Source organism: Theileria parva, chromosome 2 (assembly GCF_000165365.1).
Source record: "Theileria parva strain Muguga chromosome 2, complete sequence, whole genome shotgun sequence".
Taxonomy (NCBI): domain Eukaryota; phylum Apicomplexa; class Aconoidasida; order Piroplasmida; family Theileriidae; genus Theileria; species Theileria parva.
The window spans coordinates 1,381,844-1,401,307 of record NC_007345.1 but is presented as its reverse complement, the minus strand read 5'-3'; the positions used below and the strand labels follow the sequence as shown (position 1 = coordinate 1,401,307).

The window sequence follows — 19,464 nt, the reverse complement described above, 5'->3', positions numbered from 1 at the left end:
TCAAGTAGGAATCATAAAGTATAACAGTAGATAATGATTGTAAATAATAAATAAAATTGTAATTTATACAAATGGGTAGTTATAAGAGGATGTATATGAAAAATAAAAATATAACATCAAAATATATAAAAAAGTTATAATGTGTGGTAGAATCACACAATCATATTACAGCGTCGAATGTAAATATAAAGTAAATTATTATTAAAATAAAAATAAAAACAATATAAGGAGTTTATAGTTGAAAATTGTACACACTTGATGAAAACATGATACGTGGGGTTGTGTAAAGAATATAAATTAATATTTTCACAAAATTCACATGTTTTATTATTTTCTGTGGGTTTGGGAAGGTGTATTATTTTGAGTAATTTAAGTTTCGCCTGAATATATCCACCACAAAGATTTTAAAATTATCTTTATTACTTTTTTTACCCATAGACCTTTTAATCGAACTTTTCTTCTACAAATTGTTTCATTTCATTTGTTAACATACTTTGGCTTATTTTATAAATTATTCTCGTTTATTTGTTAATTTTAATGTTTCCTTAACTCATTTTAAATTGATTGATCTGGATAGGGTGATATAGTTTTGTATTTAACCGAATTCTAGAATTTGTTGGATGTAATAAATAGGACGGTGTGTAGGAGATGGACTTTGCAGATCTAGAGTCTACTACAGGTTTGAGGTTTAGCTGGGTGGTATGGCCATGTTCTCACGAGGACGCCGAGAAGGCCGAGGTGCCGGTCGGCTGTCTCTTCACCCCCTTGAAACAGCCAGATGAAGAGTCACAGAAGGTTCCTCTGGTTGAGTATATCCCAATAAGGCACAAGAACAGTGGAATTTTCCTTAATCCGTACTGTAACATAGATTTTAACACCAAGAAGTGGATGTGCCCAATTACTAAAATTGATAGTCCCTTCCCCCAGTTTTACGCAGAGAATATCACCCCTCAAAACCTACCCATGGAACTCACCAATCTAACCATGGAGTACATTATACCACCGAACGTAACAGGTGGTTGTTTTCCACCAACTTTTATCTTTCTAGTTGATGTATGTATTGCAAAAGAGGAGCTTGATCAACTTAAAGATTCACTTCAACAGGTAACTTTATATCATAATTATCATGTTTTATATACTAATTATGTAGTACAACTACTATAGTATATATATTGGTATAATTTGATATAGGTATTGAGTATGTTGCCGGGCGAATTTAATGTTGGATTTGTAACCTTCGGATCTGTGATAAAGGTACATGACCTAACTGATGCTGACGTGCCAAGGTGTTTTGTACTTAGGGGAGGATCAGAGCATACAGCAGAATATGTTAAGCGAGTGTTGAACATAGCCCAGAACAACAGGTTCGTTCAGCCCCTTAGCGCTTGCGAGTATGCAATCAATGATTTGTTGGAAAAACTGATACCAGATTCATGGCCAGTACCTACCAACAGCAGGCCGAACAGATGCACAGGCAGTGCCTTGAGTGTAGGTTTGAGTTTGTTGGAGTGTTTCGCACAAGGGAAGGGAGGTAGAGTTATGATGTTTCTTGGTGGAGCATGTACACATGGGCCAGGAAAGATAGTGGAAACTAGTCTTTCAGAGTCAATTAGGCATCATTTAGACCTTCAAAAGGAGAGCCATAATGCTAGACTCGTAAAGGATGCACAGAAGTACTACACTGGACTGGCTAACTTGGCAGCTGGAAATGGCCACGGAATTGACATTTTCGCATGTTCTCTTGATCAGTCAGGCCTATATGAGATGAAAGTGTGTTGTGATAAGACAGGAGGAGTTATGGTCATGTCAGACTCGTTCAGTATGAGTGTATTTAAAGACTCGCTAAAATCAGTATTCAAGAGAGACAGTGAAGGTAACATGGTAGGAGGATACAATGCTCGTTTGACTGTATTTACTTCTCCCGAGTTGAAGGTTTGTGGGATCGTAGGAGGGTGTCATTCTCTGAAGAAAAAGGCGTCAAATGTCTCAGAAAACGTAATTGGAGAGGGAAGCACGAATGAGTGGAACCTGGGTGTTATGGACAGACAATCAACTTTGGCAGTTTTCTTCGATATTGACAGCGGAAACAGTAGTGTGTTGACAAATGCGATGAACGCAGTTGGCTTAAACGTTGGTGCAGTTAGTATGAAGAACACAAGTAGTCCAAATAAAGACGCTAATGCATTGTCTGGACGCCAGTCATTTGTTCAGTTTCAAACTGTATATTTCCACCCAGACGGGACAAAAAGGCTAAGAGTTACTTCATTTTCTTGTAAATACGGACAACCAAACCTCGCAGACTTATCGAATGCTTTTGATCAGGAAGCGGCTGCAGTATTAATGGCACGCTACGCCTTGTATAAGATTAGCACTGAGGACCCGCTCAATGTGTTACGCTGGCTTGATAAGAAGTTAATTAGCCTCGTAGGACGGTTTGCAGATTTCCAGAAGAATGACGTCAACTCGTTCCGTTTATCAAGTCAATTCTCAATTTACCCTCAGTTCATGTATCACCTGAGAAGGTCACACTTTTTGCAAACTTTCAACGCTTCACCCGATGAAACAGCTTTCTATCGCACTATTTTGTGTAGAGAAAACGTCATAAACTCGCTAATAATGATTCAACCCGCACTTTTGGAATATTCATTTGAAAGTGAAACTCCTCAGCCTGTGTTGCTAGATGCAGTTTCTCTGAAGAAGAACGTAATACTCTTGTTGGACACCTTCTTCCAACTGGTCATTTGGTACGGAGAAACAATACACCAATGGCGTGAGCAGGGATTTCAAGATGATACAAATTACGCACATTTTAAGCAACTGTTGCAGGCACCTTCAGACGATGCCAGGCACATTTTAGATGAGCGTTTCCCAACTCCCAAGTTCATTTTATGCAATCAGGGTGGTAGTCAGGCTAGGTTTTTGCTTGCAAAGGTTAATCCTAGCACTACGTACACTTCAGGCTTACAGGAGTTTGACGGTTCAACAGCCATCATCAACACTGATGACGTTAGTCTCAAGACGTTTATGGAGCATTTGATAAAATTAGTTGTACAATCATAATAATTTTTCTATGATATGTGTTACATAACATACTCTATTGGTATGATATTAAATTATATAACACAACAAAAAGATATGATGATTTATTCATTTAGTATATTTTTGTTTACACTATAATTAGCATTTGTTATTAATAGTATATTTCCACAGTGTATTTTTTAATATTTTTTCAGTAATAAATATAATAATATTAATACATTAAATAAAAGTAATATAATTATCAATATAATAATTGGGATAAACTAATAGCAAAAATGGCTGGAGATTCCAAACCTTCTGGAAACGCGGATTTACGTAGATTTATGGAAAAAAGACTCGATGGTATTTTTATAATATTTTTACCTTACTTTTTATTATTTAATTTGATTTGTTTAATTTTACCAGTTTATAGCTCTATTATTTGTTTACATTCCCTTATCTTACAATAAGCTATCTATGGATTCTATTAATTATAACAGAAAATACACTTATATAACTCAATTTTATAAAATAATAATAAAATGTTGTAAAATAGTTCATTTAAACGGATCGCGACACGTTGTCGGAGTTCTAAGGGGATATGACACATTTATGAACATCGTGCTCGATAACGCTCTCGAAGTTGTTGGGGAGGACCAAGTGGATCTGGGAGTTGTAGTGGTTCGAGGAAATTCGATATTATACTGGGAATGCCTAGATAGAGTTAATACTAGATAATTTTTTAAAACGCAATTTTTTAATTTAATATCAATTATAATTAGTTCACTACAATTATATCTGTCAAATTTATTTGTTAAATAGCCGTAGAAGAATTTTCATGCAAGGTATAATTGTGATTTAAATATTTAATGCAAAACACATTCAAATTTGCGTCGTATCATATAAACAAATAAAACGTCAAATGTTCATAAAAATACATAAAAATATAATAAATTGGATAAATAATAATATATTTATCATAATGTTGATTCCCCATATATAGAACATCGAATCATTATTATTTCGATCAATTAATAATAAACTGTTAACTTAACCAGATAATATTATTCGTTAATTGCCTGATTGTTCATTAGTACGAAATAGTTAACCCCTTGTCATTTCACTATGTCTGATCAGAATTTATCTGAAGCCGAAAAAAAATTTCTAGGTTTTTACCTACTTTAATGCTATTTATTTTTACTCTAATTTATTTTATAAAATTTACTCTTTGATTTATCAAAATTGTCTTATTAATTCCTTGTTTAGCCTTCGATTGGTCCAAATCTCAGGATTGGCAGACCTATTTCTCAAATTTATATCCCACCCCTGATGCTTCTAAAGTCCCGAAATTCAAACGCACGTGGTTCAGAAGGAATGTCGTAAGTTTTTACACAATCTATTGGTTATTTCAGCTTATTTTTTATTTTTTCTCTATGTTTTTTAATCGTTAAATAATTATTATAAAATGTTATTCAAACTTTAAAATATTAATTCTTTGCTTAGGACTCTTCATTGAGTGTTGATTCTACTGTCGGTAATGTTGCTAATGATGATAGCAAATCCAAAACTGATTCATCTAAACCACAAGCATCACCTGCCAAAGATGCTAAATGTACGCTTGTTCAATTATTAACATTTTAATAACTAATTTAGGGCCCAAAGTGGGATTATTTGACCGACTTAAGAGTAGGCCAAACATGCCTTTACTTCAAGAACTCCTTTTAAGGCTTGAACTTGTTCTTTTGCTTGGCTATGTCTTTGCCACTGCTGTGGTACTGACATCAAGGTTCAAAACACCAGGCTCTGATAACCTCGTCAAAGTATGAATTTACCTATTCGTTGCTGATTAGTATTCTTAGTTAAACATTTCTGTTATTTACTAACAGATAAACCTATTTCTAGTCATATCTATACATTTTTCTCAGTTTAATTTGTGTTTTAGAACTGTGAAACTGTATCGAAGTCATTTTCAATATTATATTTGTTGGTTGGAATACTGCGTGAAAAGGGAAGACCTCGCTTTAATTCCGCTTGGTTTTCAGCGCTTTCCAACGATACCAGAGTCCACTACTTAATGTACGGCTTCTTCTTCTTGCAATATCCAATCAAGTTTGCATACACTCTACCCCAACTCACTACCGCATTTCTGTCACTATCTGCAATGTACAAGGCTTTCCCATCAGTATTCCCATCCCTCATGAGGTACTGGTCCTACTGATTCACTCTCAACCTTATTTAACATAATACTGTATCAATAATTATTTAGGACAAATAAAGTCAAAGAATTCTTAATGAAAGTGGAACACCATAAATATTATGTGTATAAATTCAGATCTTATGTCGAATGCGCTTTGGTGCCCTATTTAGCGCTTAACCTGTTCTCCGGAAGGACCAACATGGTCCCTCTATTCCTTTACTTCTCCTTCCTAAGGCTCAAAGTCCACGCGAACGATGTTTATCTACTCAATAACTTTAAGACTTTACATAGTACTGCTATAATACTGATAACTAGTTACAAATAGTTAAAATATTATTAAACACTTGTAGTTAATACGCTTTTCATATTAATAATTTCTTTAGTGACTTTATCGAATTATTTGAATCATCCTGCAGTACCACAAAAATTAAGGCTTTTATATCACAAAGTAAGTCTTACACTAGATTATTATTTCCAACTTTAAGATTTTGATATTTATTTATACAAGATTATATATATAGTTGATAAATACCATATAGTGTGGTAATAAATAATATGTATAGGTAGTGAAGGGATTAGAACTCTATTTCACGGGTCGTCGTAATTGACAACTTTATTCTTTTGTAAGTGTTCAATTGCAATTAACAGTTCAGTGTTCCTATACACATTTTAATCTAATTATTCGCATACACATGTTGGTGTATTTAGCTATACAATTTCGATTTAAGAGTTTAAATCGATGAATTTATAGTAGAGTAATACTTGCGATTATAATCTTGAGTATCTTGATATAGTGATCTGAGTTTGTTTGCAGTTTCAATTTGTGATAGTTTACGCCTCTTGTTCACTTCTTCCAACATTCCATCCATTTTATTCTTTTCCTTCTCCAACCTAATGGATAATATATGAAAATTTACTATGTTTTTATTGGAATGTGTAAAAATCCATTAACTAGTACTATCAAGTTGAAATAAAGATACTAGATAAGGAACAAACCTAAGCTTAAGAAGTGTCAGTGAATCGAGATAATTAAGCCAACAAGACTCTTTATATCGATCCATGAGTTCAAGATTTATTAAGGAATCCTGAGAGTATTCCATTAACATTTTCAAGTGGCTCATTTTAGCCTTTAAATCCTTATTATCCCCCAAACCATCATACTTAGTAAAGTCCATACCATCACAACCTAAAAAAATTTTTTTACAGGTGGCTGAAATAAATAATATTAAAAACTAAATAAGATACAAAATAACTAAAAATATTTGGAACCATTTGAAATATTTGGATTTTCACCAACTTCGTAAGAAAAGTCCGATAAGTAGTTGGCTAGAAGTTCTGCTTCCTGGCAATTATTCTCATCTAAAATTGACTTCATTTCATCTGCGATAAGCTCCTTAACTTTAGGATCAAGGTCCACGGGAACGGTATCGACAAAGGGTAGGCTGTCGACCAATTCATAATTTTTGTTCCTCTTGTAGAGCTTCCGGTTCAATAACTTTTCATTCATTAACTTAAATTAATTTATTAAACTCTAATTAAAATTATAAAAGGAAAAATAAATCTAAAAAAAGGTAAAAAATTTGAGTAAATTGGGTGAAAGAGGTTAAAAAAATAAAATTAAAACATTATTTTGTATTTTTATATTATTTTTTAATTTTTTAGAAAATTTTTATTTTATTTTAAAATTATTAAATTTTGGTGAAAATAAAGCAAATGTACCGATGATTATATTAATGGAGTATGCATCTAAATTTAGAATCTTTAAAATCTAGGTATTTAACATGGGTAACTGTTGCCGTCGCATCGACTCAACAGAATTTGATGGTCACCAAATCCCAAATAACGTTATCAAAAGAAATAAAAACAATATAAACACTGAGGAGCCAAACTCCCTGGTTAGCAGAAATTTTATCGGCAATGACTCGGAATATATCGTCCCCGATATTTCTGATATTTTCTATAAAAACCTATCGTATCCTTCCAAAGGGATTTTTACACTCTACTTAACCCACCCCTTAAATACATCCAGCACTAGTAACTTAAATAGCCTCCCTAACGGAGTTGGCCCACCGAATAATAAAGGAGTGTTCCGCAAAGTATACAACTACCCTAAAATAAGTGATATAGTATTAACTAAAGATGTATGGAGAAGCCGTATCATCTATACAAACAAGCTCACAAATGTGTATACAATAGGTACAAACGCCATAGGATATGGAATTTGTGGTTCAGTAAATCATTGTGTTAATAAGCGTACACAGAAGGTGTATGCCCTAAAGTCGCTTAGCACACTAGCCAATTCTAAGAGGAAGATGACCAGTGTATTTAACGAACTTAGTATATTCACACAGCTGGACCACCCAAATATCGCATTTATGCACGAAGCCTACGATGATAACACACTTTGTCACATTGTTATGGAATATTGTTCCGGTAACGAACTGTACGATAGACTAGATACATATAAAAGGTTTAGTGAATCTTACGCTATAAAAATGACCTTCCAAATGCTACTTACGCTTAACTACTTACACTCTAACGGTATATGCCACCGTGACTTAAAGTTGGAAAACTGGGTCTTCTCGAACCAGGAAATCGACTCATTGTTGAAGATGATAGACTTTGGGTTCGCAAGAGTCTTTGAAAAGGGAATTCCAATGGGTGGAATGCACGGCACTGTATACTACGTTGACCCCGAAGTGATTGATGGATGTTATAACGAAAAGTGTGATATCTGGTCAACTGGTGTGATAGTATACATGATGTTATCAGGATCACCGCCCTTCAATTCAGGAAGTGATAAAGAGATTTTATGGAAGATTAAGAAGGGGAATTTGAAGTTTGAGGGTGTTAGGTGGAACTCAGTCTCCGAGTTGGCAAAGGAGTTTATCAGATTTTTGCTTAATCGTAACGGAAACGAGCGTCCGTCAGCCAGAGAAGCCTTGCAACATCAATGGCTATCAAATGAGTATAATAAATATTCTAACTATACAGTGCCAAAAGAGTTGTTACATCAAATAGTGAGATATAGTGGAGAAACCCCTCTGCACCGTGCTGTAATAGCACTAAGCGTACTAGAATCAGATCGTAACTGTCCAAAGGAGGTATATCGGTCTTTTTTCTCCATAAATACATCGAAATCAGGGACCATTTCGTTCAGTGAATTCTACAATGTGATGTCGACACAGTTATCTCTTTCGGAGGAAGATTGTACAATAATATTCAGACTCATAGGGTTCAGAAACACTCCGGAGCTAAATTATACAGAGTTTGTTTCCGCAGTGATAGAGTATTACGGAACCCTAGACATTACCATGTTATCGTTGGTATTTAAAAAGTTGGACGTGTACGGTAGAGGAGTGGTGGATTTGGAGAGTTTCCAGCAGGTTATCGGCCCTTACTTTGGAACCGTTAACTCAGATGAAATTTTTATGTCCACTGATTTAAATCGCGATGGTGTGATAGATTTCTCAGAGGTATGGATACCAAATATTTGTTCCGGGTTATTCCCCGGAGTTTAATTATATATTTAGAAAAAAATTATCTCCAGAGTCTTTATCTGCTTAAATAATTATTATTATAATTTATACTATATTAAACTAGTTCTTATAATTCTGTAGTTTTGCGATTGTCTAATGAATGTAAATTACCCTAAAGAAAGGGGAACTTTGACCCCTTAATGTTTAATTTATTCCTAAAATTATATTCATATTCAATTATACGAAATTATATATTTTTAAGTTAATTTTTATGCTAATGTGGGTGAAATTGAGGATTTTCGAAGGTAATTCTGGTTATAATAACTGTGTACTGAGATGGCAGTATAATGGGGAGTTGAAATGTAAAGCTTATATCATTTAAAACTTAAAAGATTTCTAAAAATTAAATAAAATTTATAAATGGATTTAATAAACAAAAAATCTAAGTTGGATGATGGTATCCTGAGAGCCGAAGTTGAAATAGATTCCGTTAACGACGATTTGAATAGGCCGGGTCAGTCAGATTCCTATTACTCGGATACTTCTTCATCTAACTTTAATAAAAATAAAGCTACAAGCTGCGATTTTACTGAATCTTGGGACAATACGGCCGTTAATCAACAAATTGTTGATAAATCTATTTATAATAGTGATTTAAACAAAAGTTTTGAAAACAATGTTGAGCAGAGTTTAGAAAACAGTACAAATAATACTTTAGAAACTGGTACCGACTATGTGATGGATTCTGTACCAAAGACTGATTTAAAATCTGAATTGAAAAATGATTTAAATAGCGTAGAGAACGAAATAATCGAAGAATTAAATAATAATGTAGAAATAATGGAACTTATGGAAAATATCGAAAATAATGTCAAATTTACTACCAGAACACGCTTCAATTATGATCTAGATGACAAGTTTAATATGGACCATTTTTTGCAAAATAGTTCCGACCCTAGTAATGTTGACGAAGTCTTTGTTCCAAACTTAGAACATGCAATTGATGACTACTTGTTAAATACTAAAAGAGATGTTTTTGAACCTAAACCAACAGATTTTAGCCCTAAATCACCAAATCCCGAATTAGAACTGGGGAGTTCCATGAGTAATTTATCAAATTGTGAAAATGTAACTGAAGAATTTTATAAATTTGAACTCGAGAAGATGTGCAGAATAATAAATGTTCTTAAGGAACAGTTAAACTTGAAAGACAAGGAGATATCAAAACTGTCTGACAAGGTTCACGAGTACAATGCGTGGAAATCGGAGCTTGAACCTAGTAAACAGGCCTCAGTAATTCAGTATAAGGCAGAAAATGATTCTGTCATTGAATTAAACTTTGCTAAACTCCAACTTTTAACAAAGGAAAATGAAACCCTGGTACAACGTTTGATGAAGGTAATACTTATACGCTCCTTAACTATAATACCCAGTCATTTATCTATTTATATTCATATAAAGGAGAATTTAACAACTTTTATCATAAAACTATATTATCACTTTTCCCTATTTATGTTAACCTTAATAACACAATTGTATAGATGGAAGAAGAACATAGAATGAAGGATGATGAGTTGAAAGTATTGCGTGAACGCATAATGGAGAATGAATTGGTCTCCAGCAAGTTTGACCGCGACTTAAAGTCGCTTGAACTCGACAAGCAAATGCTCAAGAGCTCAATTGAAGCTATGGAGAAGAAGTTTAGGCAGAGGGAAGTGCAACTTAGACTAAACCTTGACATGGAGTACCAGGGTCAACTATCCAACGTTCTTAAGGAGAAGGAGGAACTCATGGCACTTGTTGATGAAAAGGACAATGAAATTGAAAAGTGTAAACAGCTTCTTAAAACTGCACAAGTTGAGTTTACACAACTAGTCAACTCCGTATGTTTTATAGTGTTTTTTATACCCATCCACTCCACTACTTAGTTATTTAGAACTCTCTACCAGTGAATTTCATTTTTGTAACATTTACTATTTAAAGCTAAATTATAGTTAACACTGTATAAAATAACCAATCATACTCATTTTAAACATTGGTTTAGATATCAAAGATGAGAGAAATGTTATCGAAGAAGAACCAAGAAATAGAAATGTATAAAAAAAATGTATTAAAATTAGAAACTAAGTTAATATCCAATGACAAGAGCTCCGAATTGAAGGTATCTCTGGAAAATCAAGCGAAGATGAGAGAACATATTCGTCAGCTTGAGCGGAAGGTGGAGATGATTAAGGAGTCATTTAATGTACACTCTAGATTAAAGGAGGAGAATTTATACCTTAAGGCCAAGGTCGACCATTTGGAAAAGGGGACGACCACAGAAATCATATCACAAAGTGTTCTCCAATTAGGAAATCAAATCCTCCCACTATCATTAACTTCTTTTAAAAATAACTAGTTTTTAATCCTTTAAAATATATTAGTAGTTTTTATCCTTTAAAATATATTAATAGTTTACATTACATGTTTAGTTACAGTTTCTTGAAATCAGATGTATTGAGTTGAGTTTGGGAGTGTTAGGGTCCTTGAAACTACTGCTAATACCATTGTTACAGAGTGACTTCTCAATTAAGTTCCATAAAAAGTCGCAAGTAGAAACATCACAGTCTTTAGAAGATGAAAACCTATGCCAAGTCTGCTCATTTTCCTTCTTAGACTCTGATAAAATTGCCAAGTTCACATTACTCTTCTCATCAACGTTCAAAATTGATATTTTCAGTGCACTCGTTAATAGCTCATAGTATAACCTAAACAAACATTGTTAGAGGTGTATATATTTGATTATGTGTGTATATGTGAGTTGTATATGAATGTAAATGAATAGATGTGTATTTGGTAACTTGTTGTAGTAAGAAATTTGGTTTGAATTGAACTTATTGGTTGAGATTTTATCCTCTAGAATATCAATTTGGCATTTTAATTTTTTAATTTCGATTTGTTCTAGGTCACAAATATGTTTCCACTCGTTTAATTTATCTACGATTTCCTGGCGACTCATTAATATACGGAATTCGCCATCTACACATTATGTATATAAAGACGCTAAACATGTGAATAAAGTGGGAAAAAGGTTAGATAAAGAGTAGTTAAATATTTAAAAATGAATAAAAACACTAAAAATTACCTGAAAAATTAAGTTGTTTGGATTTAAGTCGCTCTTTAGCACTTCTATTTGCCTGCTCTTCATGATCTTTTTGTTTCTCCAACTCTAAAATAAGTTATTAAAATCAATAAATATCTAAATAATTGTAAATATTTAATATTGAGTAAATTTTAAAGAAAATTCAAAGAAAAAACGTACCATTAGTTAAATTAATTGAGTTTTGTAATTTATTGTTATACTGATTCAACACATCGCTGCGATAATTAACGAATTCATTAACCAATGAATCTTCTTTTGAAGTGTTCTTGATGAATTCAGAAGTTAAATTGAAAATATCATTAAAAGTTGAAAGAAGGCTAGAGTTCTGGTCGAGATCTAGGAAATCATGGTCAAACTTAGAAAGTCTGTCCAACTTCTCCTTAATAGTATCCAAAACGCCATAGTGTGTTAATGTCATACTATTAGTAAAATATTAAAAAATTAATTAGTTTTCATAAATTATTTATTTTGGTTTACGTGAACACATGTTTATATTAATTGTTCCAGTTCAAACACCATCATACACAATTGTTAAAATGATTTTCTTAATTTTTAGCTAAATTCCTATTTTCAGATTTATTTCAGATTTGATTAAAAAATTTTTAAATTCATTTTGGTAAATTTTAATTTAAAATATCAATTTTTAATGATTTAATGAATAATGTAGTATAATATTAAAATTTCCTCAATTCACTCAATTCTCCTACTTATTTTTATTTTAATATAATAATATAATGAGCGGGAAAGATGTTGAAATAATTCAGAACTGTGACGAATTAACTCCGCCTGGTTCCTCACGACCTCAGAATCCTGACCGCCGTCGCAGGGGTTTATTTCCGTTTAAAAGGGTCCAATCTCAGGATGACACTTCCTGGTTTGACGTTTTCGGCTTTGGTTCTCGTCGGATTCTAAACAATAATTTGAGCTACGGCTTAACTCTTGCTCTTCCACAGTGTGACTGCCGTCGACTTTCAGCAAATCCAATCACCTTCAATGTTGAGCAGGCTATTAAGGACAATCCCAACTTTAAAAAGCTTCCGAAGCAGGTTAAAGGTGAGCGGTGCTCAAGATTTAATCAGTGGTGGCTTAAGTGCTGCCAATCAGCGATTCTGAAACAACAAGGGGTTTACTGGAATTTAATTCAGCTATTAGGTGCCAAAGTCGTTGTTAATTCTAAGGAAACCACGGTATCTGAGCTAGTACTAGGGAAGAGGATTACATTGGCAATTGAGTTGGACATTAAGCGCACATATCCATCATTGAGATTTTTTACTCGTTACGGGTATTTTTACTTTATTTTCACCTTATAAATATGAATATTTATAAAATCTTATAATATTTTATATAGACGGAGCATGATGAGACGTATACTACTGGCATATGCTTTTTTTGATACTGAAGTGGGATACGTTCAGGGTTTGAATTTTATAGTTGCAAATTTGTTGTGGCATTCCAGTGAAGAACAAGCATTTTGGGCACTTATATCAATGATGTATTTATATGACTTAAGATGCATGTTTTTGCCGGTACCAAATCATATCGTTTATTCCCACTTTAAATTTAATTATTTCTTATCTCATATTGTTTATGTAATAATTTTAATTCTAATGTGTTGTTTAGGGACTGCCTGGCGTATTTAAGAGGTGTGAAATACTCGAACATTGTATGATAAAATATATACCCAAATTACACGACCATCTGGTACTAAACACTTCATTTACACTATTTATTTTACCTACATTATATCTATTTTGTAGTTGAGTGGTTTAATTTTGTTTTTAGAAAGCAGTTGGAGTACATATACCAATGATAGCATCTGACTGGTTCATGACATTGTGCGCTAATTCTATACCTATCAAAGCTCTTGTACTGAGTTTACTAGTTTAATTTTAATTAACATTAATTATTTAGTTATTACTGTTAATTAGTTAAATGCATAATTAACTGGTTAATTTCAGGGACTGTTGTGGGATTGCTTCTTTTCAGAAGGCTGGATTGCAATTTTTAGATTCATTCTTTACCGTTTAAAACAATTTGAAGGTATTTTTACCCAGTTTTACACCAACTAGTTGCTTATTACACACATTCTCCTTTGATTAACTCTTTATTAGATTACTTGGTGACAATGACTGATATTGCTGATATTATGAAGGTGATAAAGTACGGAAACGCAAGTTTGACAGAGAAATGGCACCTAATAGAACTCATCCCAGGTTACACATTATACAAATATTTATGTGTACTGTATTTATTTAACGTATTTTACACCTTTAATCCTACTTCATTTGATCTTACACTGTTGTGTAGGGTTTGGAGGAGTTAATCGCAGAAGAGTAGAACTGATAAACGCAGCTTATTCTACTAATATAGACAACTTGACTAATGATCCTAACAAGAACAGTAACGACTGTGACTGGTTAGCCATCGTTGAGGCTTCTTTACTATGTAATTTTGAGTCGAATTTTATCGAAGACTTGGAACTGACTAATTCAGAAATTATGTACCACGATTTGCCGATGGTCACTAACCAAGTAGTTAACAAGCTTGGTAACAATGGAGATTTGGCCGATAAATCCAGTGATTTGAGTGAGTTAGACGAGGCCATGAAATCATGTGTGTCCTCAGAAAATTCAGTGTACCTTAGCGAGGATGAATCTTTCAATAAGCTCAACACTACCAATATCTCTACCTACACCAATTCCACAGCTGATAATACTGTTACTACCGAGAATAATTTGCCGATTTTACAAAACACTGAGGATTCTCAAGAGAATTTGAAACCTATAGAGCACTTGAGTAAGGATAGCGGCATTCCCACGTTAAGTGACTCTTTGAAGATTTTATACGATAATTCGTTAGGAGATATCGCACAGGATTTGGAGAAGCTTGCAATTTCTTTCCGTACTCAACTGGATGCAATTGGCGTTTCCAAAGCATACCACTTACACCTCAAGGCTTTGCAGGATGAGCTGCCTAACAAATTATTTCAAACCTAATTTATCACATTTTTTATATATTTTTTAAATTATTATTTATTTGTTTAAATAACGCATAATAAATAAGTGGCCGGGGTTCTGATCGGGAATGGATTCGAACCCACGACCTAAATTTTTACTCAATAAACCACGCCATTCCTCAACTCAATCACAACTGACCAGTCAATTTTTATTTTTAAATCCAAAAATACCCCAAAAGTATACTGGTTAGAAAATCTCGCCATAAATACATAAAAATTATAAAAGTAATATTGTCATCTTAGTTTGATTAATGTTAGATCTTGACTTCACCAGGCGGGTTCTTAATGAAGAAACAGTTTGAAGCAAGACCCAGTGAAAATACTGTTATCTCTTTAAACTTTGGATCGTCTGTATGGCTCCAGACAACCTCTTGACCCAGCTTAACCTTAACACATTTTACACCACTTTTGAATGTGTGACTAAATGACATGTCGACAATAGTTACATCGTAGTCTGTCTCCTTCAGCACGGCGTCACCTTCGCCGTAGAATTTTAGCTTCGTAACATAGTGCCTATCTTTGGTGATATCCTTCCACTCTTTATCAGACTCTTGGAACAAACTGAATGTCCTACTGGTGAGTAGGACTACAAGGTAATTAATACCCCTGGTTTCCTTAGTCCTAACCAGCTTACCAAAAGCATTAGCAGCAGATTTCCAAATTTCATGCTGGCCTTCTGATACCTTACTAAACAGATAACCACTCTTGGGAGTGTATGTAACGACTCCATTATCATCCTTATGGTCATACTCGGTGGTTGTTTGTTTCTTCTCAATATCCAGAGCCACGGGTGTGGGAGGAGCAGTGACTGCTGGAGTGATAACTTGTTTGATTTCAGGTGTTACTACTGGTGTAACTTTTACTGGAGCCACCTTAGCCTTAGAAACATCTATCTTGACATCCAGTTCCCTTGTCTGATCTTTGGGACTTGTGACCATGAACCGGTTTTTAAGCAGATCCAGATATAGGCCCTTGGGATAGCCAAACTCAGTATCATCAGTGTGAGTCCACACAAGCACATCCATAAGAGTGACCCTCACACATCTGACACCATCATTAAACTCATAGCCGAATCTAGACTCAAAGACTACTGGATCATAATCATTCCTAGTCAACTCAGTGTATTGGGATGTACCCTCCTCCAGGGAGTACAACTTTACCCCTGAGAAGTTATGTTTATTCTGAGTTATATCTTGCCATGGTTTACCCACTCCAGTCTTCTGAAGAAGTACAAATCCACCACTCTGGAGTAGAATGGATATATGTTTCTCATCCTTACCAGCACCCATTAACACTACCTTCAGACCATAGTCCCTATCTTTCGCAGACCATATCTTAAGCTCTTTCTTGACAATGTTAGTGATTGACAAATTGGCTCTAGGATTAAAGTGGCCAAATCCTCTCGTAGATCTGTATTCAAATAAATTATTATCCTGATTAATCCCAATGTCCATAACAATTGCAGTTGATGAGAGCCACTTCCTTTTCACCTTATGGAAGTGCCTAACCTCATTGTTGTTCAGGAATATGTTAATGTTCCTAATATTTGACTCAACACCATAGACTTCCACTTTGGTTGAACATTCATCATCCTTTTGTGCTTCCCAGAAAACTTTATCTGCGAGACATCCACATTTACAACAACTGGACCAACATACTGTCCATCTCCAAGAACTTTTAAGAATTACAGTTTTGAACATGTATCCAGGCTTTGCAGTGAATGTCCTCTTCTCACCATCATGGTGAAAGTCATAGAAAATGGTACTGGAGGTCTTACCTAGGTCAAGCCGTATTTTGTTAGAAGCAGGGAGCCATGGTTTATTACACCCAGCCTTATTGAAGTGTAGGATATCACCGTTCATCAGGTACACACTCACATTACTGGCACTGGTACAGGCACCGATACCATCAGTAAAAACCTTGGAGGCATACTTGGTATGATCTTTGGTTTCCCAAATAACAGTCTCTGAACCACAACACGCACTTCCACAACAATTACCACTGGTCTTAATAATCTGGTAAAACATTGAATTACCCTTGGCGGTGAAAATCTTAATATTTCTATTATGATCCACAGTGTAATCGTAGTCTTCAGTACTGGCCTTCCCACTGAATACTTCAGGAAAATTAATTTGGAAAATACCATCAGTAAATTATTTTTGACTATAAAAAGAGATTTTAATTAACTATACCCTTAAAAGTACCAGATATTAAATATTTGAATAATATTAATAAGCGATTTTATGCACTATTTTACATGTTTATAGCCTAGAGATTGTACATACTGGTCAACTTTGTCCCAGAGCTCCTCCCTTGACACATCTGCATTTATCGTTAAACACTTTGAAGCTGCAGTGAAACATAAAACGACAGGCTCAGTCTGATCATGAAACACTTTCAACCTGTTAGCCAACACACTTAAATTGTCATCTGATCTCTCTAAAACTCAATAAAATATTGAATCAACTATATATATGAGTAATGTAAAAACTAATTAGAAATAATAAGTGAGGATAAAGGAAAATAGGAACTACTGGGATAATGTAGAGTACCCATCTCAGTAGTCCTAAGTTTGAGCCGATCCTTTATGGTATCCTCGGAACAAACGAGACAAATGAGGTTAATAACCTCTACGATATCAGACATCTCCTTAACCCAGCACTGAACATTGTCAAGATTACGGGGAAACCCATCAATTGTAACGACTGTTTTCCCCCAACCAAATGAGTTTATCTTCTTTTTCATTAAAGAAAGGGTTATATGGCCAGGAACAATATCACCTACAACTCAATAGAGGTACACATTTGAGGAATTTTAAAATTCTGGTAATTTTAGGAATTATTTTGAAAAATTTTGATTATAATTAATTTTTCAAAGGAATTAAAGTAAATGAAAAGAGAATTAGGTAAAAACTTGTTTAAGAGTAGAATAAAGTAAGATAAAGTGTAAAATACCTCTATCAATGTAAGATCTGATGAGGGATGAGTATTGTGAGTTGGAATCTTCCATTTCCTCCCTCAGGCATTCGCCTGCAGAGATGTGCTTGAATCCGAACATCTCTTCAAGTTTGTATGAAATGGTTGTCTTCCCCGAGGCAGGCATTCCCGCCAAAAACAACTAAAAAATATCTTTATCCAGCTAATTATTGTATATTAACTTACGATTTTTTGTTTTACACCTCCCGTAAAATTATTCATTCCACACAATTATATATATAAATGTGTATAATGTAATTTACTATATTAGTTAAAGATTAATTAAATTACAAATATCAACTGAGCTGATTTTGTAACATTAATTATGCCTTTGTAATGGGGTGTAAAAACGACAATTATTTTATTAAATCGTATAAAATAAATTATGGTGTCGTAAAAATCTTAATTATTATGTATAAAATATCTTCATGAGCTGAGTACTGGAAAAGTTTGAAGATTGGAATTCCCTAACATGATTCTACAGGATTCTGGCCCCAACGATTCTGTGAGTAGTGTAAGTAATGTTGAAAGAATATTAGTTAGTGTGTAGATCATCGTTTATGTTAATGTGTTAGGAGGGGAATTGTAAGCATTTGAAGGATTTGTATGATAAATGCTTTAATAATTGGTTCAAAAACGACTTTCTCAAGGGCAATTTTAATGATAAATGTAAATTAAAACTCAGAGATTATAGATCTTGTTTAAAAGTACTCAATATATAGTTTTTTATTTTTATTTACTTCTAAGGAACAGAAATATAATTTTCTTAATTTAATTCTAAAAGTGTATTATTCCTTTTTTCTAAATAAACCTACTAATGGCATTGATATAGGAATATTTTGAGAGTAAGGGGAATAATAAGTTGGTAGATTTATTAAAGAAGTTTGATTGAACTGATGTGTACTGATTTAAGGGAGAGATTTGACCGAGAAATTAAAGAATGGAATGAAATTAAGTTGGTCATTAAAATTAATTTCAGAGCTCTAGAAATTTTATTACAGAAGTTTCTTCTCTTCAATATTTCTCACAGTTCTAACGGCACGAATGAGGATTTAACTGACTACATATTCAATTCATACACTAACACTATAGAGGATATGGATGTAGAACTGGAAGGTTTGGATAACATACCTAAGGATAACAATGATGAAATAAATAAGAAAGTTAGTTATGATGCGGTAGAAGGATCGATTTTAATAAATTTATTAATAGTGAACAAACCAGATGTGATAAAAATATACTTACAAAAACAAAGTAATAAAATCTTAGAGATAAAATGCGAAATAAAAAAATTATTAAAATCCTATCAAGATAAAAATTTAAGAAAAATCGATAAAATATATGAGGAATCTCAGATACTATATAACCATTACAGGAATATCAATACCGAGCCAGTTTCTACAGAGCCAACAACTGTGATGGAGTTAATAAAATCAGTTGAATCGCATTATAAAGATATAAAAGAAGAAATAAACGTAATAAATGAATTCTGTGTAAATTTAGATGTTTATCCAAAAGACGAAGATGAAATTAAAAAAAATCTACATTTCTTGCAGAATCTTAATATTCTTTGATTTAATCAGTATACAATTAGTGTAAATTAGTGTATGAAAAAATAGCTGTAAAATTTATGTAAT

At 33.4% G+C, this 19,464-nt stretch overlaps 12 protein-coding genes across 12 annotated transcripts; 8 read left to right on the top strand and 4 right to left on the bottom strand.

Moving 5' to 3' along the window:
- Positions 1-313: 313 nt before the first annotated feature.
- SEC23 (uncharacterized protein) lies at positions 314-3,074 on the top strand. The gene is made up of 2 exons (XM_760174.2): positions 314-1,104; positions 1,192-3,074. The coding sequence occupies exons 1-2, from the start codon at positions 649-651 to the stop codon at positions 3,058-3,060; spliced, it is 2,325 nt and encodes a 774-aa protein (XP_765267.1). The 5' UTR covers positions 314-648; the 3' UTR covers positions 3,061-3,074.
- A 5-nt stretch (positions 3,075-3,079) lies between these two features.
- Positions 3,080-3,930, top strand: TpMuguga_02g00700 (putative small nuclear ribonucleoprotein G). Its single transcript, XM_061305445.1, has 2 exons — positions 3,080-3,381; positions 3,575-3,930. The coding sequence occupies exons 1-2, from the start codon at positions 3,315-3,317 to the stop codon at positions 3,754-3,756; spliced, it is 249 nt and encodes an 82-aa protein (XP_061161411.1). The 5' UTR covers positions 3,080-3,314; the 3' UTR covers positions 3,757-3,930.
- Positions 3,931-4,019: 89 nt separating this feature from the next.
- On the top strand, positions 4,020-5,904 carry TpMuguga_02g00699 (uncharacterized protein). The gene is made up of 8 exons (XM_760172.2): positions 4,020-4,186; positions 4,285-4,397; positions 4,522-4,630; positions 4,672-4,838; positions 4,961-5,220; positions 5,285-5,505; positions 5,599-5,663; positions 5,779-5,904. Exons 1-8 carry the CDS (start codon positions 4,144-4,146, stop codon positions 5,821-5,823), a joined length of 1,023 nt encoding a protein of 340 aa, XP_765265.1. The 5' UTR covers positions 4,020-4,143; the 3' UTR covers positions 5,824-5,904.
- TpMuguga_02g00698 (Breast carcinoma amplified sequence 2 (BCAS2) family protein) lies at positions 5,783-6,805 on the bottom strand. The gene is made up of 4 exons (XM_061305444.1): positions 6,485-6,805; positions 6,212-6,401; positions 5,978-6,106; positions 5,783-5,873 (listed from the first exon to the last, which is right to left on the bottom strand). Exons 1-4 carry the CDS (start codon positions 6,720-6,722, stop codon positions 5,804-5,806), a joined length of 627 nt encoding a protein of 208 aa, XP_061161410.1. The 5' UTR covers positions 6,723-6,805; the 3' UTR covers positions 5,783-5,803.
- Positions 6,806-6,813: 8 nt separating this feature from the next.
- CPK2 (Protein kinase domain protein) lies at positions 6,814-8,918 on the top strand. Its single transcript, XM_760170.2, has 2 exons — positions 6,814-8,691; positions 8,836-8,918. The coding sequence occupies exons 1-2, from the start codon at positions 6,997-6,999 to the stop codon at positions 8,893-8,895; spliced, it is 1,755 nt and encodes a 584-aa protein (XP_765263.2). The 5' UTR covers positions 6,814-6,996; the 3' UTR covers positions 8,896-8,918.
- Positions 8,919-9,085: 167 nt separating this feature from the next.
- On the top strand, positions 9,086-11,127 carry TpMuguga_02g00696 (uncharacterized protein). Its single transcript, XM_760169.2, has 3 exons — positions 9,086-10,092; positions 10,236-10,577; positions 10,739-11,127. Exons 1-3 carry the CDS (start codon positions 9,115-9,117, stop codon positions 11,090-11,092), a joined length of 1,674 nt encoding a protein of 557 aa, XP_765262.1. The 5' UTR covers positions 9,086-9,114; the 3' UTR covers positions 11,093-11,127.
- On the bottom strand, positions 11,121-12,324 carry TpMuguga_02g02260 (uncharacterized protein). The gene is made up of 4 exons (XM_760168.2): positions 11,996-12,324; positions 11,819-11,902; positions 11,535-11,712; positions 11,121-11,441 (listed from the first exon to the last, which is right to left on the bottom strand). The coding sequence occupies exons 1-4, from the start codon at positions 12,252-12,254 to the stop codon at positions 11,162-11,164; spliced, it is 801 nt and encodes a 266-aa protein (XP_765261.2). The 5' UTR covers positions 12,255-12,324; the 3' UTR covers positions 11,121-11,161.
- RABGAP1 (Rab-GTPase-TBC domain protein) lies at positions 12,319-14,839 on the top strand. The gene is made up of 7 exons (XM_061305534.1): positions 12,319-13,118; positions 13,185-13,362; positions 13,457-13,537; positions 13,619-13,702; positions 13,795-13,876; positions 13,948-14,049; positions 14,144-14,839. The coding sequence occupies exons 1-7, from the start codon at positions 12,571-12,573 to the stop codon at positions 14,830-14,832; spliced, it is 1,764 nt and encodes a 587-aa protein (XP_061162168.1). The 5' UTR covers positions 12,319-12,570; the 3' UTR covers positions 14,833-14,839.
- A 267-nt stretch (positions 14,840-15,106) lies between these two features.
- TpMuguga_02g00691 (uncharacterized protein) lies at positions 15,107-16,879 on the bottom strand (the record flags this gene model as incomplete). Its single annotated transcript, XM_760164.1, has 1 exon — positions 15,107-16,879. The coding sequence occupies one exon, from the start codon at positions 16,877-16,879 to the stop codon at positions 15,107-15,109; it is 1,773 nt and encodes a 590-aa protein (XP_765257.1).
- Positions 16,880-17,065: 186 nt separating this feature from the next.
- On the bottom strand, positions 17,066-18,221 carry CMPK1 (Adenylate kinase family protein). Its single transcript, XM_760163.2, has 4 exons — positions 18,014-18,221; positions 17,807-17,969; positions 17,387-17,632; positions 17,066-17,291 (listed from the first exon to the last, which is right to left on the bottom strand). Exons 1-4 carry the CDS (start codon positions 18,047-18,049, stop codon positions 17,101-17,103), a joined length of 636 nt encoding a protein of 211 aa, XP_765256.1. The 5' UTR covers positions 18,050-18,221; the 3' UTR covers positions 17,066-17,100.
- Positions 18,209-18,719, top strand: TpMuguga_02g02650 (uncharacterized protein; the record flags this gene model as incomplete). Its single annotated transcript, XM_061305599.1, has 3 exons — positions 18,209-18,341; positions 18,403-18,534; positions 18,660-18,719. The coding sequence occupies exons 1-3, from the start codon at positions 18,300-18,302 to the stop codon at positions 18,717-18,719; spliced, it is 234 nt and encodes a 77-aa protein (XP_061162167.1). The 5' UTR covers positions 18,209-18,299.
- Positions 18,720-18,723: 4 nt separating this feature from the next.
- TpMuguga_02g02315 (uncharacterized protein) lies at positions 18,724-19,401 on the top strand (the record flags this gene model as incomplete). The annotated part of the gene is made up of 1 exon (XM_061305556.1): positions 18,724-19,401. The coding sequence occupies one exon, from the start codon at positions 18,724-18,726 to the stop codon at positions 19,399-19,401; it is 678 nt and encodes a 225-aa protein (XP_061162166.1).
- Between the last annotated feature and the right edge of the window lie 63 nt (positions 19,402-19,464).